The 27,743-nt window shown below is 39.9% G+C and overlaps 2 protein-coding genes across 7 annotated transcripts in view; one reads left to right on the top strand and one right to left on the bottom strand.

Moving 5' to 3' along the window:
• Window positions 1-10,065, top strand: part of snx25 (sorting nexin 25) — a 230,299-nt gene extending 220,234 nt beyond the window's left edge. For both annotated transcript variants that reach the window (XM_043705929.1, XM_043705938.1), the window contains exon 20: window positions 9,454-10,065. In XM_043705929.1, coding sequence (XP_043561864.1) covers window positions 9,454-9,549 — 96 coding nt within the window. In that variant the 3' untranslated portion in view covers window positions 9,550-10,065. The remainder of the gene's footprint in view (window positions 1-9,453) is intronic.
• A 7,459-nt stretch (window positions 10,066-17,524) lies between these two features.
• Window positions 17,525-27,743, bottom strand: part of LOC122557840 (LRP2 binding protein) — a 35,311-nt gene continuing 25,092 nt past the window's right edge. For 3 of the 5 annotated variants that reach the window (XM_043705968.1, XM_043705960.1, XM_043705951.1), the window contains 5 exons: window positions 27,281-27,423; window positions 26,988-27,093; window positions 24,446-24,669; window positions 19,448-19,613; window positions 17,525-17,903 (listed from right to left, as the gene is read on the bottom strand). In XM_043705968.1, the coding sequence (XP_043561903.1) occupies window positions 17,838-17,903; window positions 19,448-19,613; window positions 24,446-24,669; window positions 26,988-27,093; window positions 27,281-27,423 (705 nt within the window). In that variant the 3' untranslated portion in view covers window positions 17,525-17,837. Of the gene's footprint in view, window positions 17,904-19,447; window positions 19,614-24,020; window positions 24,164-24,445; window positions 24,670-26,987; window positions 27,094-27,280; window positions 27,424-27,743 lie in introns of those variants that run through there. The other 2 variants (XM_043705976.1, XM_043705986.1) reach the window with 2 other exon arrangements.

The raw sequence follows: 27,743 nt of genomic DNA on the forward strand, positions 1-27,743 counted from the left end.
ATTTGGCTGGGACAACACTACCATTATAGGGCAAGCGAAACAAAGAACAGCCAGGGAATTCCTAGAAGCTTGGCACTCATCCACAAACTCCATCAACAAACACATAGACCTGGACCCAAAATACCGACCACTACTGCGGACAGCTGAAACTGACAACCGGAAGCGGCAGGGACAGGCCACTATAAATGCCGGAGGAAACACCACAGAAGCGCTTCACAGGAGGCTCCCAAGCACTGAGGATGTCACCTAGACAGGGGACGAAACGTTTGCAACAAAAATTATATCCTGTTGCTTGCAGCTCTTTGGAATTTCAGTCAAGTTGAGCAAAATGATTAGATTAAACGGATATTGTACTAATTACTGGAGCTCTAAAGACCTAAGGCTGCCTTTTATATTCAGAAAGTTGAATGACAAACACTACATGCCATATGTCATTGGTTTAGTTAAAGGAATAAAATAAAATATTGCCTTCTGACGTCTGACTGTTATTGTTCAATATCTATACATAAAATGTGGTCTGGTAACTGTGAAGATATTCAAGAATGTGTCTCAATGGAAAAATGTTTTTGAAAAGATATTTTAAATTGGGTAAAAACTCATTTTCACTGGAAATATGTGATAAACATGATTTTAACCAGATCATTTGTGGCTCTGTCGTTTGTAGATAGTCTAATCAACCTCCCATTCTTCTCAGCTGACCGTATCAGAACCTCTGTCATTTAGCTTTACTGTTCATCACTGCCAGCTGTGAAATGCGATAAGCTATGAAATGTAGCCAACTTCAAAGTGGCAATGAGTCTATATCCTGCTGTGTACATTTTCCATTGCTTGGTCTGGAATGAACTCCGATTACCCTCAACTATTTATAACCTCTGTGTGTCCTACAATCTTCCAGGATTTCCATGCTCCTCCAGTTCTGGGCACTTGGGCATCCTAACAAAGTTCTAAGTTCTGCAGTTCACTCTGGCAACTCCTCTGCCTCTCTCCCTCCTTTTATAATGCTTCAAAAAGCATAACTCTGGCAAAGCCTAATCTCCCCTGATGCATGTGTTTGTTGTGGTGGAGATGGTGCATGTATGCTATTCAAACTGGCCGCATTTATTATCAGCAACTGTGCATTGCAGAGACACAAGTCACTGTCAGTGACATAGCTGCAGATGCCAGGTGTAAAGATGGCACTACCCATATAATCACACTGCAGGTTGCTGCTGTTTGAAATCAACACTTGAGAGGTCAGGCCAGGTAGAGTTAGCCTCAGCTTGTGGAGAGAAGGACAGACAGAAACAATTGTGGCAGCAATACATCTACAATCCCAGGATACAATCATTTTAGAAAGAAATATTACTGCCTGTTCTGATTGTTTCGAATTTGCCTGGTTTGTTTCTTGTCATTAGCTTGACAGGGACTTTTGGGTAAGTGAATATATTTCCTAGATAGCAAACCTCACCCTCCGCTGAAAAACCTTCAATCAGCATCAAATGTCCAGCTGAATTGGCTGTGATTAAATCAGAATTGCACTTATCCCATGTACCATACCAGAAATGGTCCCAACTAACTATATACCTGCGTGTGCATGTGTAATGTTGACTGTTCAGGCACAAACTCATTCCAGCTTAGGGATGTCTGTAACTTGCATCACAAACCATATGTGCAGGTGTACATTTTGATGGCTGCCTTTGCATTCGGATAATTACTCTGATTTAAGCTTACCTAATCTATATTAAATGGTTATCATAAACACACATCGCATGTAGCATTGATAAGCATTCCAATAACGTTAACAGCAACTTGCATTTTGTAGCAGCTTTGGATGTTGCTATCAGGATAGATAAAGATGAGGAAAATAATTCAGCCCAACTTCCTAGGACGATGTTGAAGTAACTTCCCTCTACTCCCATCTTTTCCAGCATTCAGTTCTTTCTTACTTCCTCAGGAGGCTAAGCAAATTTGGCATGTTCACATAGACTCTTAGCAATTTTTACAGATATACCATAGGAAACATCCTATCTGGATGCATATGGTAATTGCTCTGCCCAAGACCACAAGAAACTACGGAGAGTCATGATCATAGACCAGTCCATGCAAACTGCGTTCCATCCATTAACTCTGTCTATACTTCCCACTGCATCGGGAGGGCAACCAACATAGTCAATCCCAGTTATGCTCTCTTCCACCCTCTTCCATTGGGCAAAAGATTTAAAAATTTGAATATACGTTTAAACCACTTCCCCGCTATCAGACTTTTGAATAGACTTCTCAAATGTCGATTCTGATCTCTCTCTGCACCTTCTCTGTGGCTGTATCACTGTACTCTGCACTCTGTTCTGCTATCCAGGTGCACTTTGTATGGTATGATTTGCCTGTATAGCACGCAAAAAACACTTATTACATGTACAGTCTGTTCTGCTATAATGCATGTTTCTTCAATGTTAATTGACTTTAACATGATTGAAGAATTTAGACCATTATTTGTAGAATGTGAACTTTCCTTACTTGTATTGGCTATTAACGCGATTCCAGCCCCATTAGATATTGTTTTTTTTTTAATAAAGCGAGATCGCACGAGAACGGAACTATCGCATTATACCAGAACCGACTGGACTGAGATACAGTGAAAACAATAAATCAAATTCAAACTCAGAAAACCATGGTGTATACTTGCTGAAAGTAGCACAGGAATGCCATTGTCATGTTTCCCCATAGCTCTAGAAATCTTTCCTCTTCATATTAAGATTATCACTAGTCATCTTGGAAATCCATTTCCCACCTTGATCAACACTAAATTTACATGCATCTTCCCCATGTATGTTCTCCATTCGCTAAATCTTTGCCCACTTGTGTATCTATTTAACCAGTCCATCCCTTTGTAGCCTCCTAACATCACCTTGGCAACTGACTTTCCAATCTAACTTGTGCCATTAGCAAGTGTAGCAACCATGCCTACGATCGTTTTATCTAAGTCATTTATTTCGTTGTAAGAAGTTGAAGTCTTGGCATAGATCCCACACAATGCTGATTACACCTTTTCAACCAGAAAAAGACCAGAAAACAGGAAAGCTGAAGGTTTGGGGTGAGATGTAAAAGCAAAGAAGATGAGCTAAGAGGAGCTATGAGAAATGACTAGTAGTTAACATAAATGAAAGTCCAAAAGCGCTCTATATAATCATAAACTGTATAATCACTCTCTTACTGTTTGGAATGGTGTGGATCAGAGACCCAAAGGGAGATTTACATTTTGAGGCAGGGGGGTGGTTGAGGAATAGTTTGTATTTCTCTTTACAAAAGAGGAGGATGCTGTCCTGGCCACTCTTACTGAGGAAGAAACTAGAAGGGATCAAAATTAACTCAGAACAAGTCTTGGATAGGTTGTTGCAACTTAAAATGAACAACTCACTGAGACCAGATGAGATGCAACAAGGATTTTGATGGAAGTGAGAATAGAAATTGTGGAGACACTGACCTTAATCTTTCAGTCTTCCCTAAACTGTGTGGAGGTGCCAGAAGACTGGAGGAAACATTACGGTTACATTCAAAAAGGTTGTAACGGTAATCCCAGCAATTACAGAGCAGTTAGTGGAGGACCAGGTGTACATGTGCATAAACCACTGTAGATGGCAACACTGGTATAGCGAGCAAAACATAAACTATGTTCTCAGCTTTATTAATAGAGCATAAAATAGGGTTCAGGGAGATGATGTTGAACTTATGGAAAATACTTGTTAGACCTCAGCTGGAGTATTGTGTACAGTTGTGGTGTCACATTATAACGAAAGACGCAAATACTGGACAGAGTGCAGAAGTGGTTTACAAGAATGGTTTCCTGTTTGAGAAATGAAAATGTGTTGCTGGAAAAGCGCAGCAGGTCAGGCAGCATCCAAGGAGCAGGAGAATCAACGTTTCGGGCATGAGCCCTTCTTCAGGAATGAGGAAAGTGTGCCAAGCAGGCTAAGATAAAAGGTAGAGGAGGGACTTGGTGGAGGGGCGTTGGAAATGCGATAGGTATCCCCCAAGTCCGTCCTCCCTGAATCTGTCTCCACTTGTAAAAGAAATAAGAACACGATGGTGTTCAAGGTTTGTGTGAAGATTTGTAACTTGGGTGCTGGTTGTGAGTATGTTAGCCGAGCTGGGAAGTTGATTTGCAGACGTTTCATCCCCTGTCTGGGTGGCCTCCTCTGTGCTTTGGAGCCTCCTGTGAAGCACTGCTGCTGTACTGTCTCTTCTGGAATTGATTTGGTTCCTTTACTGCTGGTTGGTTGGTTTACATTGAAAGTGATGAACAATTGAAGCAAGGGTAATGCTTGAAAAACTTTCTCAGTGAGTAGTTCAGGGAAGTCTGGTGGAGGCAGGTTTAGCTGAGGTATTCCAGAGGGCATTGGATGATTGTTTTGATAATGGTGATAGTGTGTAGGAGATTGGCACGAGTTAAAATAGCCAGTACAGGCATGACTGGCTGAATGGCTTTGCACTGTATAATTTTGTAATTCTGTGATCTATCCTTTTATTCCTACTCTTTGCTTCCCGCCAACTTGTCAATATTGTATCCATGCTGGAGTGTTACCGTGTAAATCATGAGCTGTGTTCCCTCTAAGCTGCACAACCAAGCTCAGCAATGCCTTCAGAAGTTGCTGCTGTTGAAGGACCTTTTGAAGCCCCGTGCACTGAACAGATATTAGAGGAACTATTGATCATGAGCTTTAGTTTTTGCCAATAGCTTTTTGTCGAATGCTTTCTCAAAATCTAACTAAATGAATCCATTCCCTTTTATCCAGAGAAACTCAATAAATTGATTAAACATGATTCCCTTTTCAGAAAACCATGTTCGTTCAGCCTGATTGCCTTGAATGTTTATAAGTGACCTGTTGTATTGTCTCTAATATTACTTTTAACATTTTCCTTTTGACTGATTCAGGAAGGCTACTCACCACAGTCTTCTCTGGGGCAGTTAAGGATGGGCAGCAAATGTTGGCTCAGCCAACAATGTCACCGTCCTCTGAATAATTTTTTTAAAGCATAAAGCCACGTGACCTGTAGTTACCTGCTTTCTATCTCCCTCCCTTTTTGATAAAGGAGTTACATTCACACTTTTCCAATCTAGGATACTTTGGGAAAATTTAAAGTCAAAGCATCAGCTCTCGCATTGGCCACTTCTTTTAAGGTGTTTGCATGAAGGTGTCAGCCTGCAGCTTCAGTGGTTCGTTTGTTACCAATTCCCTGGTGATTGTAACTTTTTGACATTCCTCTGTTCCTTCCATTTCCTGCTTCACAACTATTTCTGGGATTGTTTATATTTTCTGTAGTTAGAATTAATGCAAAATACCTGTTCAATTCATCTACCATCTGCTTATGTTCCCTTATTAATTCTCTAGATTCACTTTCAACAGGACGAATGCTCGTGTTATTTTTAAATGTCTATGGAAACTCTTACTATCTATTTATTTTTTATATTTCTAACTAGTTTTCTTGTGTACTTTAATTTTCCCTAACTTAATAATCTTTTATTATTTATATTCTTCCAATCTTCTGTCATGCTACCCATCTTTTTGAAATTGTATACTTTTTCTTTATGACTCTGATAGAAAAGTTAAAGTCATAGAGTCATGCAGCATGGACACAGAACTTTTGGTCCAATCAGTCCATGCCAAACATAATCCCAAACTAAATTAGTCCCACTTGCTTGCTCCTGGCCCATATCCCTCCAAACCTTTCCTATTCATGTATCCATCCAAATGTATTTTAAATGTTCTAATTGTACCTTCATTCACAACTTCATCAGGAAGTTCATTCCACACGTGAATCATCTTCGGTGTAAAAAAAGAAAAAATTCCCTCCAGTCTTTTTTAAATCACTCTTCTCTCACCTTAAAAATGTGCTCCCTAGTCTTGAAATTCCTCGTCCTGTGGAAAAGACAACTACCATTTAACTCAATCTACACCCTTCATTATTTTATAAACTTCTATCACGTCACCTCAACCTCCTATGCTCCAGTGAAAAAAGTCCCATAACTCAAATAACTCAAATCTTCCATACCCTGTAACATCTTGGTAAATCTATTCTGAACTCTCTCTAGCTTGATAATGTCCTTCCTCTAACTAGGTGACCAGAACTAGATGCAATATTCCAGAAGAGACCTCCCCAATGTCCTGTACAACCTCAACATGACTTCCCAACCCCTATACTCAAAGGACTGAACAATGAAAGCAAGCATGCCAAATGTCTTTTCAGCCGTCCTATCTATATGTGACACAAACTTTTAAAGAATTATGCCCCTGCACCTCTAGGTCCCTCTGTATAACACTACCCAAGGCCCTACCATTAATTGTATAAGCCCTTTGTTTGTTGAATCAAAATGCAATACATTGCATGTATCCAGATTGGACTCCATCTGCCATTTTTCAGCCCTTTGACCCATTTGATCAAAATCCTTTTGTAATCTTAGAAAACCTCCTTCAGTCATTTTGGTGTCATCCACAAACTTAGCAACCAGGCCTTCAAAATTCCCATTCAAATCACTTATAAATGACAAACAAAAGAGGACCCAAAGCTGATCCTTGTGGAACACCGCTGGTCACAGGTCTCCAGCCCAAAAAGCAACCGTCCATCATTACTCTCTGTTTCCAATCATGAATCCACTTGGCAAGTTCACCCTGAATTCCATGTGTCCTAACTTTACTAATCAGTCTACTATGCTGAGCCTTGTTAAAGGCTTTACTAAAATCCAAATAAACAAAGTGTACTTCTCTGTCGTCATCAACTTCTTGGTAACTTCCTCAAACAACTCAATCAGGTTTATGAGGCATGATTTTCCTCTCACAAAACCATGCGGACTCTCCCTAATCAATTTTTGCCTATCTAAATGTCCATAAATCCTTTCAAATTACCGCAAACAATTTACCCACAACCAAAATCAGACTCTCAGGTCTGTAGTTCCCGGATTTCTCCTTACAACGTTTCCTAAACAACATTAACCACCCTCTAGTCATCAGGCACCTCAGCCGAAGTTATAGATGATGCAAGTATTTCTGCAAGGAGTCTTGTAACTTCCTCCCTTACTTCCCACAACATTCTGGGATACATTAGATCAGGTTCCACAGATTTATTTGCCTTTACATTCTCTGAGACATTTCGAACATCCTCTTCTGTAATGTGAACTGTTTTTAAAATATCCAAGTTTATTTCTCTGCATTCTCTAGACTCCATTTCTTCCTCTGCAATAAAAGCTGACATGAAATATTGTCTTTAACTTTGTTAGTCAAGTGGGTTAGTAGTTTCTACCCTTGGATTGCTTTTCTCCTTCTTCTTTGAATGCATTCATTGTATTTTAAAATATAAACTTAAATGTCTGTTGCATTTGTGTTGGCCTAATTAAGTTTTTCTGTTCAGTTTAACTAGCTTTGCTTTCATGTCCTCATAATAACACTGTATTCATTTCAGTACTTTGACATCATGCATCTGTCCTTAAAACCAAATATAAAATTCAATCATTATGGTTGCTGCTACCTCAAAGCACCTTCATCATAAGATTGTTCATTAATCCTATCTCATTGCACAGTACCAGATCCAGTCTGCTGTTAGGTTGGCTCCACAAAGTGCTGCTTTAAGAAAGGATCTCGCAAACTTTCTATAGATTCCCCATCTAGGCTCCATTTGCCAGTAAGTTTCTTGTTTTAATGTAAATTGAAATGCTCGAAGATTACCTCCGTACCTTTTTGACAAGTTGCCATTATCTTGTGGTTGCTGTTAGGCCTGAACACCACTCTCACAAGCGACTTCTTGCCTTTTTCATTCCTTATTAGTGCACAAACAGCTTCCATATCCTGGCTCCTGAAATTAAGCCATGCTTCTTTAATGTGTTAATACCATCATTAAGGAGAGAGCAACCTCACCGCCTCCACTCTGTCATCCTGTCTCTGTACTAGCTATCAGCATATAGTCATTTGTATCTATTTGCACACCTAGTTAGTCTATTTTGATTTGAATGCTATGTGCGTTCAAGTATGGAGTTTTTAATTTTGTTCTTTGTATTATTTTTGTAAACTCTGGCCTCATCTACTGATGTACGCTTTGATTTGTTCAACCTCTTCCGGATGCTGCCTGAATTGCTGTGCTCTTCCAGCACCACTGATCCAGAATCTGGTTTCCAGCATCTGCAGTCATTGTTTTTACCTCATCTACTGATGTACGCTTTGATTTGTTCAACCTCTTCCCGTCATGGTGTGATATTATCATTTCCTGTGTTAATACCTAGGCTCAAGCATGCAATGGCCAACCTTTGCTCCCTCTTACTGCTCCACTCATCCCAGCTACAAGACCCTAGCAATGACCTCCCACCTCACAGCTTTATATTCTTACCTTCCCACTGATGTCTTTGTCTTAGTACTGGTGGTCATATTCTGGGTGTGCCTGATCTATGACCCTCCAGCCCACTGCTGCATTCTGTAGTAAATATACCAAATTCTTACAAATGTTTTCCTGAGGGACAGCATCTTATTAAGAGAAAGCTGGAACCCATTTCCACTTTGTAAAACTATGGTTACTTTAATCAAACATTAAAATTATATTTCTAGATCCCCTGTATTCACCACACTTGATTATGGTGAATCTTTTGGGGAAACAGGTCAGCATGGGAATTGTTTATAAGTATTGTTATAATATGCAAGTTAATACTCTCAGTTTTGACTTTTACAAAATGAGTGATTCTCAAAAGAAAAGCATTGACAGGGTATGGCCACTACAAGGTCCATTCCATTGCCTTTGAGAGGATGACAATAAGTTACTATCTTGAACACAACTGAATGATTTGTTGGCGGCTAGTTACGAATCTCTCCTTTTACAGTAATAATTCTGAATAGGTATTGTATCAGACTGTGTATTTGTATGTTACTGGACAGAGGTGTGATCAGCATATTTGCATGCTAAAGAATCTCTGTCCAAAATATATCCTAGTTCTGTATCCAGCAGCCAAAGTTATGAGTGTTTGGCTCTTGAGAATTTAGAATGTTTAATGATTAATACACATTCCATCAGCTACTGCTAAATATTCTGTGTGAAATTGAAGTTATGTGCACAATTGAAAATTAATTTGGGTAAGCTTGTCTCAAAATATCCAATAACTCATGACTATATACAATAATGCAAGCTGTTTTGAACAACACTGATGTGGACAGCTTGCAGTGGACTCTTGGCTAGTGCTGTAACTTCCTGTCTGCTGATGGAGCTAAATGAAAAACCACCTTCTCAACCAAAACTTGATAAGGGTTTCAGCACCTTCCAGATATGTGGTAGAGTATCCTCTTGTGTGGTTTTGTGTAACATCCCTTTCTGTGGACCATGCTGCAGCAAATGTTCTGCATAGGATGTGTTCGGTTCAGATCTGGATTTAGAGAGATGTTGTGATAGTCGTGTGCTAAACATTGCTTCTTCATTCTTCTCCCCCTGCCCTCCCACATCTTTCAGATGCTGCTGGAGCTGTTGCTGATAGAGTTGTGTCCAGAATTGCGAATTCATTTGGAAGAGCTTAAACTCTGCCCGAGCCTATCTGGCACCTCATGAATATCTGTGAAGTAAAAGTAATAATGGACCTTGGTTCTTTTTTTAAAAAAAACACTATCTGCAAACTTTTTTTCCCCCCAGAAGGACAAATAGACTGGGATTTATTGATGTTTGTTGTTTCACCTCACACGTGACAGATGTAGCACTAAGTGAAATGACTTTATGCTGAAGCATAAAGCCACTTACTGTTTCCTTTCATGCTGATATCCAGTAGTTTGTTTCCTTAAGAAGTTCAGATGCCAGTAATTAATGTTGTGAGAAATGGAATAAATATTTTTTAAGACAACTTGAGAATTGTATTATTTTTGGTGGTGCATGTGTCATATCTAAGTTGCAAGCTCCTCACAGAGGAATTTAACATTCCTTTCTTATCGGTGATCATTGAGTAGCCTTCGTGTGCAATATGTATGTAGATCATTGTGAATATTTTATTGTTAAATAGAGCTAGATTTTATTTTTACCAAAGATTTCAATGGTGTAGATGATTTATAAGCAATAAATTATGACAAAACTTAACCTCTTCAGTGCAATTCTTTTTCTGCTATTCTATTAGACATGTTAGGGTTCATGATGATTTGTTGATTTCCACTATACTCCCTCTTGGATCTCATGTTTATATGAAATAAATAGCCTTGGCTATTCCACATTGTGCACTCCACTGTGCAGCTCCAACTGTTGAAAATGAATTTTCTTATTGATCTTTGCCTCCTAAATTGGGAATATTTCTTGATTTCTCTCCACCATCATGGCTGAAAATTAGAAGTAGCTGTATGAAGATTCATGAGCGTTTAGCCATGCTCAATATTTGATGAGGATCCATTGCACCGTATCACTGACTTCACTGTAACATTATAACATGTAAATGGTGTGATTTGTAAGTAATATCTGTCACAATGCACATGTTATTGTCTAAATACATTTTGTAATTATATGTTTGAAGAATGAATTATGGTTGAGGAATCTAAATTAGTTTTTGTTCATCTATTCAATTGATTGTGATGCATAACTGTATTATCAATGGCACACCGACACAATGGTAGTAAAGTCTCAGCCAGTGCATTAATCAATGAATGATAAATGAATGAAAATCAGTTGTGCTGGTGGTTTTAAACATGAATATTCAGTAGGAGAGCTGAAAATGTGTTGCTGGAAAAGCGCAGCAGGTCAGACAGCATCCAGGGAACAGGAGAATCGACGTTTCGGGCATAAGCCCTTCTTGAGCCTATTTTCACTAACAATGATACTCTCGCCACCACAACGGTGGCTCCTTTGTTTATTTCTCTCCGCTCATCCAGTTGCCATACACTTTCCACCACTTCTCCCTGTTCTGCATTGACAAATGAATTGGCTCTCACTGTGGGTAACATCATTCATTAAATGGTCAGAATGACCAGGTTCAAAATTACATTCTAGCACTAAAACTACAATTTTCCATTTTATCAGGCAGAATTATAGAACGGCAATGGACAATTCTGCCTATCAAGCCTACTTGGCCTGTTTTTAAATCATGACTGATCTCCATTTCAACTCCAATTTCCCACTATTGGTCCACATTCCTTGATACCCTTACTACTTAATTGTGCAACTAGTTATAAAATATGCTCAGTATTTATAGGAGCATATAGCAAATAGAATTTAACCCCTATCAAAAATCTAGTGTTTTCAATCTTAGAAATTTCGATTGGCTCAGCAGCCATAGCCTTTCTGGAATTCTAGGGTTTCATTGCTCTTTCCTGTTGGGATGTGAGCATTGCTAATAAGCAATGGCATGGGGAAGTGATAGCCTAGTGGTATTAGTGCTGGACTGTTAATCTAGAGTCTAGATTAGAGTGGTGCTGGAAAAGCACAGCAGGTCAGGCAGCATCCAAGGAGCCGGAAAATCTATGATTCGGGCAAAGGCCCTTCAGGAATGAAGCCTCCAGTGTGGAGAGATAAATGGGAGGGGGATGGGCTGGAGAGAATGTAGCAAAGAGTACAATAGGTGGATGGGGGTGGGGATGAAGGTGATAGGTCAGAGAGGAGGGTGGAGTGGATAGGTGGGAAGGAAGATTGGTAGGTAGGTCAGGTCGTGATGGTGCTGAGCTGGAAGGTTGGAACTGGGGTAAGGTGGGGGTTAGAGAAATGAGGAAACTGATGAAGTCCACATTGATGCCCTGGGGTTGAAGTGTTCCAAGGTGGAAGATGAGGCGTCGCTTCAGGTAATGTTCATGGGACTAGGTTTGAATCCTGCCATAGCAGATGGTGGAATTTAAATTCAATAAAAATCTGGAACTAAGAGTCTAGCAATGACCATGAAACTGTTCCTGATTATCAGGAAAATCCCATCTGGTTCACAACCGTCTTTTAAGATGGGATATTTGCCGTTCTTATTCAGTCTGGTCTCTGTGACTCCAGACTCTCAGCAATGTGGTTGACCTTAACTGCCTTCTGGGCAATTGGGGATGAGCAAGAAATTCTGTGACGCAAAAGCCAGTGATGCCCACAACATGTGAATGAACTTTTAAAAACTGTATTACCCATCCCTAACTGCCTCAGAGAAAATGGTACTGAGACACTACTTTGAAGTGCTGTGGGACATTAAACATGTTCGTCATCTGAGGTGTTTTAGAGTTCAAAAAGGTAAGTTTGGCTATCTGCATTACGAATGTTCAGCTGCAAATAAAATGGGTTACTATAAGAAACTGCATTTTGGGTGATTGTGTGGCTCCAAAATTCCTTCACTTGATGTGCTGTTTTGAAGGAACAACTCCAAATAAAGTTTGTGTTCCTGCCATCATGAATGTTGGGCATTTTGAAAAAAAGTTATCATTCACCTTGGTCCATTTGTATCATCGATACATAGATCCTGTGGCCAACCAACATCATACATGCCAGGTTTGACCAATTAGATTTACTCCATGTGACATCCAGAAACTGCTTAAGGCAGTAGATGCAAAAAGACAATATCCTTTTGTATAACAAGCATTTAGTTGCTCAGGTGCAGCGATGCTGGCCACATTTCCCCCAGAACTTGAAATGAATATCAAAACTCCCAAATGAAGAATTGAGGAGTGTCTTTTTAGTGCTTTTTTGCCATGTAAGCATCCCGCAGACTCAGTGTATAGGCTGCCATTACTGGTGATCATCTCACTGTTGATTGGATCAAAAATCCTCCACTCTACAGTGTGGTGATGGATCGGCAATGTAGGTGGGATAGTTTGAGGTTTGGAGAGAAACTTGCAACTTTTGTCCCTGAGCAGAGGGATCTTGGTGTCCATGTACACAGATCTCTGAAAGTTCTCCACTCTACAGTGTGGTGATGGATCGGCAATGTAGGTGGGATAGTTTGAGGTTTGGAGAGAAACTTGCAACTTTTGTCCCTGCTCATCCAAGTGGCTAGAGATCATAGATTTAGAATATGCTTTTTGTTGAAGAAGTCTTGGTGCTTTGTTGCAATGTATAGAATTAATGGTGTTTACTGCTACCACTGTGTACCAATGGAAGAGAGAATAAATGTTGAAAGTAGTGGATGGGATCCAGATTGAGCAAGCTACTTTGTCATAGATGTATTGATTTTTTTTCTCTCTGCTGGAGCTGCACTCATCAGGATAAGTATACAGCATTCTATCAAAAGACAGACTTGTGACTTGTATGGTGGACAATCATCAAGGAGACAGGTGAGTTACTTGCTATATCAAAGATATTGACACTTTGAATCCACTGTCTCAAGCAGTTTCTTGATGTCACATCGAGTAAATCTAATTGGTTCAAACCTGGCATGTATGATGTTGGTTGGCCACAGGATCTATGTATCAATTATGTGTGTGGGCCAAAGTGAATGATCTTTTTTTTAGAATGCCCATCAAAATCACGATGGCAGGAATGCAAAGTTTGTTCTTATTTCTGGTGCAGTTCTATTGTTTCATCAGATTAGCATCTACTTTTATCGTGACGTCTGATGCTGTTCTGACTATGTTATCCTGCACACTTCATTGGAACCCAGTTTTCATCTGCTCGGTAATACAGGCAATTCCTGGGTTGCAAACGGATTCTGTTCTGTTTGTTAGTCAATTTGTAAATAATCTGAAACAATACAAATGTTTATGTGACTGATCTTTAAAATTAATGATAATACAACTGTATGGGATCGCATTCATAAATATGAGCATTTGTAAGTTGGACATTTGTAACTCAGGGACTGCCTGTACTGAATCTATCCCATTTAATAAAGTTAATAGATATCCTACAGTGTGGAAACAGGCCCTTCGGCCTAAAAAGTCCACACCAACCCTCCGTAGAGTAACTCACCCAGACACGTTTCCCTCTGACTAATGCACCTAACACTAAGGCCAATTTAGCATGGCCAATTCACTTGACCTGCACATCTTTGGACCGTGGGAGGAAACCGGAGCACCAGGAGGAAACCCACGCAGACATGGGGAGAATGTGCAAATTCCACAGAGACAGTTGCCAGAGGCTGGAATCAAACCTGGGTCCCTGGTGCTGAGAGGTAGCAGTTCTAACCACTGAGCCACCATGCCGCCCCTAATCATCAACTATGCTGGACGGTATCTTAGTGTGAGGACAGGACTTCACGTTCACAGGCCTGTATTTAAATGATGAATAACTACAGAAAGCTGCAACACAAAGGGTCTTGGGGGGAAACTTGTGCACAAAGTACAGAAAGCCAGCAGACTGGTTTTCTGGAAGGTTAATGCAATATTAGACCTTATTTCAAGGGGGTTCGAATGTGAGTAGAGAAGTCGAATGAAGTCCTGTTGAGACCACATCTGGAGCAATGTGAGCAGTTTTGATCCTCTTATTTAAGTACAGATATCATTTCAGTGGACATAGTCCAGAGAAGGTTCACTAGGATAATCCCTGGTATGGAGAGACTGTCTTACAATCAAAAGATTGGTATTCTATTCTCTGGAGTTTAGAAGAATAAGAGGTGCTCTCACTGAAGCATACAGGATTGTTAAGGGGCTTTACAGGGTAAATGCTGAGAGGATGTTTTCTCACGTGAGAAAACAAAGATCAGAAGGCATTGTCTCAGAATTAAGGGAATCTAAGACTGAGATGAGGAATTCCTTACCTCAGAGGGTTACATGTCTTTGGAACTCCTTCCCACCAAGAGCTTTGGAGGCAGAGTCCTTGTGGATATTTAAGGCTGAAGTATTCTTGATCAGTAGAGAAACTGACGGTTTTGAAGAGAGGACAAGAAACTGGATGTGAGAAGTGTCAGATCAGCCATGATCCTAATAAATGGTAAACAGGTTTGATGGGCTGAATGGCCTACTCCTATTCCTAATTCTTGAGTATGGTGACCACTTTTATCAATGCTATCATAACTGGATAAATTGGCAAAAATAAGGAAAATTACTTTTTTTCCTGGTTCTCATACCACATCCCACAGGCCCAGTCTTAAAGATATGATTTTAGGAGTTGGCTAACCTGCTCAGTGATGGTGCTACCAGGACACTTTGGTGATCAACCCACCCAGAGACTATCTGTGCCCTTGTGACCCTAGTACTACGATCAAGCAATGTTCAACTTGAAATTATTAGCTGAGGATGTGGAAATTGGCAGACTTCTTTTGCCTGTGGGGTTTCATGTTCTGAGTGGTTAATAAGGATTTCCAGTGCCAATTTTACTTCATTGTATAACCTTGTGCCACCACTTTTGGTGGGTCTTCCCTATTAGAGGGAGGTAGACTACAGCATTGGCTATAAGGTATGAGTCAATTGGTATGACCATGTCAGGCTTGATAAGTCTGTAGAACAGCTTTCACAGTTTTTGCCAATAATTCCTAGCTGCTGGTAAAGATTATTTTTCAGAGCTGAGTTTCTAATGTCTAGGTCAATGCTGCATGGTCCAACTAGTTTTTAAAGTTTCTCTAGCAGTTTTAGTATAAGCAAGTGGCTTACTTTTAAGATGTACACCAATCCAGAAACAGGAACAGAGTGTCTTCCCTGAGGATATTAATACTTCAGTGTGGTGGTTTCATGATCACAATTACCACAACTAGCTTGTCAATCCCCATATTTATTAATTCGTGGAATTTAAATTGTGTATCCAAAGGGTTAGTCCAGGATCTCTGGATTATTACTGCAGTACCATTATCACCATTCTACCATTACCAATACCATATTACTAGTCTCGATCATTATCACTAGACTATATGTTGTACTAAAATAAACATGCACAATAAGAGTTTTATTTTCCCTTTTATTTTAGTACTGCAGTTTTTGTTTTGCCGGTATTCCTTTCAACCAGCGATTGTGACAACTATGGAATTTTCCAAAGTTTATTTTTTGACAATTATATTTTTTGGATATTACATGGCAATGGAAATAAAATTTGTTAGAAGATAAAAACCTACCCAAATTTGGGAGAATGAAAGAACCTGCATTTACAGGAACATTTAGATTGTTGAGACGAGATGAAAAACATTTCAAAATTAAGTAAGCTATTATAGTGTACACAAAACACCCAATTTATACACTGAAAGGGCTTACAAACAGAAGCTGAATTCTTTGCCTGTGATAGGGGAGATCTCAGCTCACGGGGAACTGTGCCGTGAATTCAGTTAAACGACTCAAGGTAGAAAATCAGAATTTGATTCAATGTCTCTTCTAAAATCCCTGTATTGAAATTGCCAGCCTAGTTTAGAAGCTCAAATCTTGAAGTGGACTAGGCTAAATTAGATAGGAGAAAGTGAGGACTGCAGATGCTGGAGATCAGAGCTGAAAATGTGTTGCTGGAAAAGCGCAGCAGGTCAGGCAGCATCCAAGGAGCAGGAGAATCGACGTTTCGGGCATGAGCCCTTCAGGAATCCTGAAGAAGGGCTCATGCCCGAAATGTCGATTCTCCTGCTCCTTGGATGCTGCCTGACCTGCTAGGCTAAAATAGATGTTGAATTTCTATTCAAAACACATCAGGGTGATGTGGAAGTTTTGCTGCTGACGACATGTGAATTTGCATATCACTTGATGTTTAAACACTCTTAAGAAATACACTGGTTCCAATATTTTAAGTGTCCTAATGAATAGCTCCATATAAATAACGGGCAGGATTTTTCAGATGGCATAGTCTCTGGCCCAAACAGTCAGCAGGGAATGAACTGTTGTAAACTGTTACCCGGCAGCCATTCAGAGCATTACATGGCTGGAGAGGGGCTTCTCCAGCTTAACTGGTTGTGCTCCCTTGCAGGGGTAGGTGAGTGTCCAATGAGGAACTGAGGCACCCAACCACTCATCTCTTCCACTCTTCACCTGAAGCCCTTTCCTGGGCTTCACTCTGCTCCTGAACTCTTCCCACGATCTTCGATTTTGAGACTGATGAGAAATAACCACTAAAGGACATTAGTTGCCCTTGGTAAATGTGTGTGCAGGCAGAAGAACAGTGAGAAGGCAATCTGAAGAATTTTGCACCCCCTGAAAGCCATAGGCAGAAGACAAATTCTATCTATCGGAGTCTGTTTATTATAGACTGTTTATTTGTCATTTGAGACTTCCCACTTCAGCTTGTCCACTTTCAAAATCATTTGCATGTTTATCAACTCCAAATTAAATGTTCTCGAGTTCTTGGACTGTATGCCCATCCCCTTGACACCTGAACCTGCTCAAAATTTCACTTGCCTATAATCTTTATTGTCACTTATTTGGGCCCCTGTGCTTTACACGTAAAGTTCTAATCCTTCTGGTTAAATATTTGTTGCCTCGCGTCTTTTTATTTCTAAATTTTTCTCGAGCACTACTTGGTACCACATTCTGTTCCACTTCATTGTTCTCCCAAACTCTTTCATTCTGTCAACTCTCACTGTGCCTCTTTCTTCCTTCAACCCATTATTGTTAACCATATCTATAATGGTCTGTAAGGATCCCGAGTTCACCCCATAAATCTCTCCCCATCTTGCTCTCCTTTACTCCTAATGTCTCCTTATGCATGGTCTTTGGGCAGATTCTGCTTTCAAAACAAAAACCAAGACATTATATTAAAGTGTTCCAGGATTTCTTTTCAATATATAGCAAAATTCTGATGTATTGTAAATTGTTACATTGAGAGTTTGAGATGAACATATGGCACAATTCGATTAAGTCCTAGCTCCTATTTATCTAGTAAGAAGAAGTTGAAAATGTTTTCAGGAATCGCATGTCTTTTTACTCTCAACTTAGTTCTACAATTTCTTGTTTCAAAAATGTGGAATTAACTACACAATGGAAAAGCTGTAGTTTAACTATACTTAATTGTCATTATAATCCACAGGTGCAGGGTCTATTGAAGGACTTCATCAGAATGATTGCTTCTTAAATTCTTGCCATTATAACTTGAAAATGCAGGTCAGTTGCTATATCACGATCCATGTTAATTGCCTTAGATTAGAAAAGCATTGAAAATCAGGTTAGATAGAGAAAAACAGCTATGTGCAATGTACTAACACATTACGTGTTATGTTCTGAATGGTTGGGTAATAAGATTAGATTCTCTACAGTGTGGAAACAGGCCATTTGGCCCCAAGAAGTCCACACTGACCCTCTGAAGAGTAACCCACCCAGACCCATTTTCCTACTTTTACCCCTGACTAATGCACCTAACACTATGCTCAATTTAGTATGGCCAATTCACTTGGCCTGTGCATCTTTGGACTGAGTGTGGAAACCAGAGCACCCAGAGGAAAGCCACGCAGTCACTGGGAGAATGTGCAAACTCCACACAGACAGCCACCTGAGGCAGGATCCCAGGTCTGTGACGCTGTGAGGCAGCAGTACTAACCACTGAGCCACCGTGCCACCCTAAATATAATACAACCTTGCATGTGTCACCCTCACTCTAAGTCCCAGTAACATTCTCAGCATAACAATCAGAGACTGGGATCTTTTTGCTGGGATACACAATACTGAAACATGAAACTGAAAACCATTTGCAAAGTTCTGTTTGTGAGAGGTAATTGGGAAGTTGCTGTGGAGACTAATTTAGTATATTGAGAAGTCATTAGCACTCCATTCTCTTTCTCAGCTAACATATTGGGTTGATAAACACCTGCTTTTCACAAAAGTCATGGATATTAATTAATTATGCTACATATTCTCTCTCTCTCTCTTGGCTCTTAAGCAAAAGTCTAAATTACAACAGTTCTGACATTATAAAGACAGATATTCACCAAAAGACGCTGTAGTTCACTTGTGGGACAGGCCAACATTGAAGTAGCTTGGAATTGTGTAGGATATGTCATATATGCAGTAATTCACAGTTTTACTTGTAGTAAATTCTTATAAATTTCATAACAAGTTCAGAAGGCATAAAAGCAGGGTGGCTATGTTGGAACTCTGCAGGACTTTGTTTTTGACTTTGTGGAGTACTGCGTACCGTTCTGGTGACCACGCTATAATAAGGCCCTGGGATCCTGCCTCAGGTGGAGTACAGAGGAGGCTGACCAGGATTTTTCCTGGAATAGAGCTATTAGCTACAAAGAGAGGTTGGATAAGCTCTGGTTGTTTATTACAGCAGAGAAGGCTGAGAGGAGACCTGACTGGGGTGTATAAGATTTTAAGGGTGTGGACAGAAAGCAGCAGTCCTCCTTCGTTGAAGAGTTACTAACAATGAGCCATAATTTTAAAATGAAGGTTTAGAGGAGGTCTGTAGAAAACATTTTTCACTCGGAGGGTACTGGGAATCTGTAATGCAATGTCTGGGAGAGTTGTTGAGGCAGGAAACCTCTCAACCTTTTTAAATGCTCATCCAAGTACTTTTTTAATGTCAAAACATTCAAAGCTATGGGCCAAGTCTGAAAGTAAGACTGGTGTAGATTGAGCAGTTTTTGTTGGTGCAGACTCAGGGAGCCAAAGGAGTTCTTATATAATGTTTGAATCTTGAAATCAAACTTGTGATGATACATTGTAATACTTTTTGAACCTACCCTGCAGTAGTACTTCATGGCTTCTGTCTGATTTTGTTGTATCCCTAAGCCCAACTGTAGACATCTGGCGTAGTAGAAAGCAGCCATGGCGATACCCTTTGCTATGTAAACTGGTAAACAATCAGTTTCTTTTGCTATTCGTGGGATATTGTCATATTCAACAACCCTGGTTTACATTTGAGACAAATGAATTTGGAAAAATGGTTATGGTATGAACAATAAACAATGCACTAAATGTTCTAATTAAGTAGAAATCTCAACAAAATGATAACCAGATAAATCTTGTAACACCTCCAACTGAAGATAGTACTAATTATATTGACAATTAAACAAATTCTCGTCACTCAGCCTTACATTTTTTAATATATGAATAAGTTGTCATAAGAAATATCCAAGACCTGAAGGGGAGGTGATAGCCTAGCAGTATTATTGCTAACCTATTAATCCAGAGACAAAGTTATGTTCTGAGGATCCTGCCACAGCAGATGGTAGAATTTCAAACAAATCTGGATTAACAGTTTACATAGATTAGTCTATGAAACCATTGTCAGGAAAATTCCACTTGTTTCACGAATATCATTTGGAGAAGGAAACTGCCTGATCTAGCCTACATTTGATTCCAGACATTTGATGTCTTATGGCTTCAGGTTAAAGATGAGCAAGGAAACATAGGCTTGATGACTATGACACAGTTTGGCTGGATGAATCTGTACTCTATGTACTCATTTGGAGGAAGCACTAAGGGTGGAAAGATTACACAAGATCCTTCTGTGGCATTATCACTGTGCTAAGTGGGACAGACTTCAAGGATCTAGCAACTCAAGACTAGGCATTCATTGCACACTGTAGGTCATCAACAGCAACAGAATTTACTCTGCCACAATCTGCAAACTCATGACCTGGCAAATCCCCCACTGAACCATTACCATCAAGCCAAGAGATCAACCCTGGTTCAATAGACAGCAGTAGGGAACGCCAGGAGCAGCTGCAGGCTTACCTAAAAATAAGGTATGACCCTAATAAACAAGACTACTTGCTTGCCAAACAACATATGTAGCAAGTGATAGACAGAGCTAAGTGATCCCAAAACAAAGACTGTGGGATCTTTGTGCTGCAGTCCTACCACAGTTATGAGTGGTGGTGGACAACTAAATAACTCATTGGAAGAGGTTCCACAAGTATCCCATCCTCAATGATGGAAGAGCCCAGCACATCAGTGCAAAAGATAAGGCTGAAGCATTTGCAGCTATCTTCAACCAGAAGGATTGATTGGATGACCTATCTTGACCTCTTCCAGTGGCTCCAGCATCACAAATACCAGTCTTTAGCCAATTTGATTCACTCCATATAATGTGAAGAAACTGCTGAGGGCACTGAATACTGCAAAGGCTACAGGCCGTGACAACATTCCAGCATTGTACCATGCTCTTGAACTTGCTGCTCCGGTAGCAAAGCTCTTCCAGTACACACTGACAGCTACCTTAAAATATGGAAAATTGCTCAAGGATCTCTTGTACACAAAGAAAAGGACAAATTCAAACCAGCAATTACCACCCCATTAGTCTACTCTTGATCACCAGTAATGTAATAGGTGTCATCAGCAGTGCTATCAAGCAGCACCTGCTTGGCAATAACGTGCTCAGTGATGCCCAGTTTGGGTTCCACCAGGGCCACACAGCTCCTGACCTCATGACAGCCTTGGTTCAAACACAGACATAACTGAATTGTACAGGTGAGATGAGTGTGTCAATAAGCTGGACAATAACCTGATGTGTGATTTTTAATTTTGTACACCCCAGTCCAACACCGGCACCTTCAAATCATGACTTCCTAAGGTCAGAAGTGGAGATGTTTACCGATGACTGCACGATGCACCATTTGTGACTCCTCAGAAACTGAAGCAATCAGTGTTCAAATGCAACAAGATTTGGACAATATCCAGGCTTGAGCTGACAAATGGCAAGCAACACACAGGCCACATAAATGCCAGGCAATGACCATCTAGAATAACAGACAATCAGAATGGTTGCTGCTATGCAGCCCTTTGTCCATAACTGTTTCCTGCAAGAGTAACAGTTAGTACTACTCCGCCACCTGTTCTTTCCTTCCTGTAATTATGCAATTGCTGATATGAAGAATGAAGACTGAATGTCCTCCCCCTATATTCTCAGCAGTGCATTCCAGATCCTAATCACTTGTGCTTTTTTTTAAAATAGTTTTCCTCATGTTGCTTTTAGTTTTTTGCTAGTCCTATTGAAGTTGTGTTTTTTGATATTCCATTGTTCCACCATTATGTTCTCCCTAGCTACTGTCTTCAGGCTCCTCATTATTTTTATAACTTCCATCAAATAACAACATTCCCAAAGGACATTGGGCTCAAGTGCTCCAATCTCAGTGTGACTGAAAGTCCACCTCCCAGAACCATGCTTGTAAATCTCTTCTGCACCTAAATGCCTTTATTCAATTACTAAGAATGTGGTGCCTTAGTTTGATCTTAACTGGATAATTGTGTCCAAACAATATTTTATAAATGTTCCTCATAATTTATTTAATTGTATATTCTATATTTCTATTCATAAAATATTCCATATGCCTTATTAACCATTTTCTCAACTAACGCTGCCATATTTAATGATTTATAAACATATATCCTAGCTGTCTGCTGCTGCACTTCCATGGGATTCTAATTATTTTGATCAGCCTGTTTGGACATGTTATGACACATGTCGGGGGAAGATGAGACATTACCACTACACCATAAAATCCCAAATGTAAATGAAATAAATTCGATGTACTGTTAAGGTTAATCACTACCTTCCTTATAGTATACATTAAGTTTAATCAGTCTTTGATTCTAGTTTATCTGGGACAAATCTGCTTTCACCCCATTGAAATTCTTGCCCCCCACCACAGCAATTAAGCATATCTATTCCAAATTGCTGCTGGTTCCATTCATTATTGCATTCTGGGTCTACATGCACAGGGTGGCTGTACATCTTGGTTTTGGTTGTGCCAATTTTAGCACGTTAGACAGTCCCTCAGGATGGAGGATGACATTTTTTGTATCTGTGCCATTTTTGCAATAACAAAGCATGCTCAAGGGGCTGAATAGCAGAATCTTGCTCCTAACTCACATGGTCATAATGTGACTGTGCCATTTATTAAATAATTAGATTGAATTTAACAAGAACAATCAAGAAATGCATTAAGTACCCTGATAAAACATGCACAGTGAAGCAAAATCCCATGAGACCAATATTGGCAGAGCCTTTGCAGCAGGTATGCCCCAAATTGTGTTCATTATACATTAGACAATAGGTGCAGGAGTAAGCCGTTCTGCCCCTCAAGCCTGCACCACCATTCAATATGATCATGGCTGATCATCCTTAATTAGTATCCTGTTCCTGCCTTATCTCCATAATCCTTGATTCCACTATCCTTGAGAGCTCTATCCAACTCTTTCTTAAATGAATCCAGAGACTGGGCCTCCATTGCCCTCTGGGGAAGAGCATTCCACACAGCCACCACTCTCTGGGTGAAGAAGTTTCTCCTCATCTCTGTCCTAAATGGTCTACCCTGTATTTTTAAGCTGTGTCCTCTGGTTCGGCACTCACCCATCAGCGGAAACCTGTTTCCTGCCTCCAGAGTGTCCAATCCTTTAATAATCTTATGTCTCTATCAGATTCCCTCTCAGTCTTCTAAACTCAAGGATATACAAGCCCAGTCGCTCCAGTCTTTCAGCGTAAGGTAGTCCCGCCATTCCAAGAATTGACCTCGTGAACCTACGCTGCACTCCTTCAATAGCCAGAATGTCTTTCCTCAAATTTGGAGACCAGAACTGCACACAGTACTCCAGGTGTGGTCTCACCAGGGCCCTGTACAGCTGCGGAAGAACTTCTTTGCTTCTGTACTCAATCCCTTTTGTTATGAAGGCCAGCATGCTATTAGCCTTCTTCACTACCTGCTGTACCTGCATGCTTACCTTCATTGACTGGTGTACAAGAACACCCAGATCTCTTTGTACTGCCCCTTTACCTAAATTGATTACATTTAGGTAGTAATCTGCCTTCCTGTTCTTGCCACCAAAGTGGATAACCATACATTTATCCACATTAAACTGCATCTGACCACTCACCTGACCTGTCCAGGTCACCCTGTAATCTCCTAACATCCTCCTCCATTTCACCCTGCCACCCAGCTTAGTATCATCAGCAAATTTGCTAATGTTATTACGTATACCATCTTCTATATCATTATCACATATTGTAAAAAGCTGCGGTCCCAGCACTGATCCCTGCGGTACCCCACTGGTCACTGCCTGCCATTCCGAAATGGAGCCGTTTATCACTACTCTTTGTTTCCTATCAGCCAACCAACTTTCAATCCAAGTTAGTACTTTGCTCCCAATACCATGCGCCCTAATGTTGCTCACTAACCTCCTATGTGGGACTTTATCAAAAGCTTTCTGAAAGTCCAGGTACACTACATCTACTGGATCTCCCTTGTCCATCTTCAGAGTTACATCCTCAAAAAATTCCAGAAGATTAGTCAATCAGGATTTCCCCTTCATAAATCCATGCTGACTCTGACCTATCATGTTACTACTATTCAGATGTGTCGTAATTTCATTCTTTATAATAGAAATTGTGTTCATATATTGTATATTGCCACGAGCAGACAGAGTTGCTATCATGGACAACTCAGGATTATATTACTCTGTCAAAATAGAGAAAATAAAAAATAGTTATATAACGGAAATGTACTTCAAACAATGTTGCATGTTTGTAGCTTTGACAAACTTGCTGCATGCATTATGATATTCTGAACACTCATAAATTCAATTTTCTATATAATATTTTGTGCTGTTTTAGTCAAAAAAATGGAACTGCTAAAGGCTCATTGGTTTTTCTATCTAGTTGTCAGTTTTCTTCTCTTTAGGCACAATTAGATTTCTGTATGGTTATGCTGATGAATGATTAATTTGATTATTCTTATTACCTTTGAGCAAGATCAACAGTGTTATAGTAGAGCTTACGACTGTAAAAGTAAGCAACTAGGTGACCCTGAGCATAAACATTGCCTCTGCTTGATGCTTCCTTCAGGCAATTCCATGCAGACTGTGTATCCTTACGGATACCTTGCCCAGTGAGGTACATTAAGCCCAACACACCCTGGGACTCTAGACTTCCATTGCCACATGCTTCAGAATGCCAAAAGAATGCCTAAAAGAATGGAAGCACATAAGAGCACAACTGTTAGAATGAAATATGGTCCAGGTTGTAGCACTATTAAGTTTTATGGTAACCCAAGATGAATCTCAGCAGTAAAAACTGTAGTCTTAAAATCTAAACAACTAATCCCCTGGTGGAGAAAGTGAGGTCTGCAGATGCTGGAGATCAGAGATGGAAATGTGTTGCTGGAAAAGTGCAGCAGGTCAGGCAGCATCTAGGGAACAGGAGAATCGACGTTTCGGGCATTAGCCCTTCTTCAGGAATCCCCTGGTGGCTCAAGTGGTCAGCACTGCTGCCTCACAGCACCAGGGTCCCAGGTTTGATTCTAGCCTCAGGCGACTGTCTGTGTGGAGTTTGCACATTCTCCCCATGGGTTTCCTCCCACAGTCCAAAGATGTGCAGGTTAGGTGAATTGGCCATGCTAAATTGCCCATAGTGTTAGGTGCATTAGTCAGAGGGAAATGGGTCTGGGTGGGTTACTCTTCGCAGGGTTGGTGTGGATGTGGTGGGCCGAAGGACCTGTAGAGAATCTGATCTAATTCAGTTTTAGGTATTGCAGTTCTGATTAATTTTTAATAACAGTCATTAATATTTTCCATTGAATGTATTGCTTTGTAATTCTTTTTTGAATTTTCACTTTTTGAAAAAGCAGTACAGCCATTGGACAGGGATTTTCTATTGCAGTGAAATCACTCATGTAGTAGTTGGAGGGGAAGGGAGATTTTGTATTTTCTTCAACATTGTGTTCTTAATCCTGATTATCTTCTGGGATATTATCCTTGGTTAAGGTGGGATGAGGCAATTAGAATTGTAGGGAATAAATGTTGATATAGGCCCAACGGACCAAATAGCCAATTTCTATGCTTTAGATTCTGTGTTACACATGATCAGGGTACTTCATTCATGAAAATTAGTGCAGAAGATTGTGCACCAGAAATGCATATAATGTAATAAATATATTTTTATACAAAGGATGCAATTAATATGAAATGTATTTTGATGGAAAGATAAATTTTATAAGTATTTATACTTGTCTGCTAGTTCGTATGTCTAGGAAAAGTTACACTGTTGCTGAGTTCTCAGCAGTGTCATGAGGCAGAAGGTTTGGGCACAAAATTTATGTGGAACATTTTATTCAAAGAAGGTTGTCCCATGTTGAAGTTTAAATTTAATCTGTACCTCATTGAAGAGAAGGTAAGAGTTTAGATTGAGTGGTGAAGTGATTTTGAACATTAAAGGAGATTGCAGAGAGAAAGAATGGAGTTCTAGGTATGTTAATGAAGATAAGTGGAATTAGAACTTTGTGAAGTTCTGGTCACATTATGGAAATTGCACCAGAGCAATTATAGCTATGTGAAAAAGTTGGATACATTGGGCTAATTCTTATTAAAACAGAGGGGCTGAGGTGAAATTTGATCAAAACATACAAAATTGAGAGTGGTCTGAATAGAACGGATTGAAAAGGCCTATTTATCTTAGCAGGGAGGTCAGTGACAAAGGTAATAGACTTAAAATGATTGATAGAAAGATTAATCATTTTCATTTGGAGGGTAGTAGTGGTATAGAACTCTCTGCCTGAAAAAAAAATTGTAGAGTTAGACAATCTCTCTTCTTCTGAAAGATGTCTGGATGTGCACCTCAAATGCCATATACTGGAAGGCAACAGAACAAATGCTGGGTAGTTGGATTAGGCCTTGGGACTTGTTTCTTGGCCAACACTGTGACGATGGGTGGGGTGATCTCTTTCTTTGTTATGAACCTATGACTCTACAGGAGTATGGGTGGTGACTGAGTAATAAATCTTCTCACAATCTTTGAGTAATAAAACACACTCTTTGGGCTGAATATTAGATGGTAGCTAAAATTAGGCAATGGAGGAGACAAGTTAGTTATTGCAGATGGTTACAGTGGACGGTTAGGAAGAAGTTCAAATAGGAAAAGAAAGTGTTGGGGGGACAAAAAAGCAAGGAAAAGGTTTGCGAAGTATGTGCAAATATGTGTGCGCACCAGGCAGGGTAGTACTGGGTGAGTATTGGGTGAACATTGGGTGAGTATCATGTGTAAGTGAATTTGGAATGAGGTTTCTAGACATGGGAATAGGATGAAAGGTTTATCTGGGGAATGGAGATTTTGATGAGATGAGATAAGATGAATGAGCAGTGGGAGTAGTTTTTCATCATATAAGCCATAGGAACTGCAGTTTTGTTTGGCTGCTCTTTCTGTATAGTAAGAAGCACAGTAAATGGTTTCATATTAATATTGATTATACTGTGCATTTAATATAGAGATCCCCATATTTTCTCTTGTACCTTTTGCAAATCCTGTGACTCAGATCTAGAGTAAAACAATCCTAGAATAGTTTGGGCTTTCACACTAGCTTTTGGATTACCATCATCTGCAGCAAGAAGCCATAGTCTGTAAAGACAAAAAAAAATGCGCAGTAACTGTTTTAAAAAAAAACTTGCATTAATACAGTGCATTTCATCACCACTGAACATCTCTAAGCACATTATAAACAATTAAGTACTTTTTGAATCGTGGCCTGTGCTGTTACTCTTGAGTCACATACACAATAATGTAAGAAAGAAAAACCCTCACAAACCTCTCCGCTTCTGCATTGCTCTGCTGGATGCCAAATCCTTCGAAAGAAGCTCTGCCCAAATTGTAATATGCTACAAATTTCAAATGTTGTGCTCTTGGATCTTCAGAGTTTATGATTCTGTTCATGTATTCCACACCCAAAGCCTGACATAAAAAGCAATGTAATTAAACACTGCAAGAAAATAGAAAGACTATTTACTTTGAAAAACAAGCTTGAATTTCCAGATATCATTAAAAGTTCTAACGTGGCAGACTGTGGGACTCAGTTTCCCTGACCTCCGATATCTAAATTGTGACCCAGAGGCCATATGTCACCCTTGAGCTCTGGCAATCCAGCACCTTAAGAAAAGATAACTAGTTTCTATATTTTTAAAGAACTTCCTTGCGTTGTTGATTTTGAAAGTGCAAACATTTGGGAGGAGCTGCTCTTCATGCTAACACTTCATTTATAGATAATTCCCAAA

This window comes from Chiloscyllium plagiosum, chromosome 2, assembly GCF_004010195.1.
Source record: "Chiloscyllium plagiosum isolate BGI_BamShark_2017 chromosome 2, ASM401019v2, whole genome shotgun sequence".
Classification (NCBI taxonomy): Eukaryota; Metazoa; Chordata; class Chondrichthyes; order Orectolobiformes; family Hemiscylliidae; genus Chiloscyllium; species Chiloscyllium plagiosum.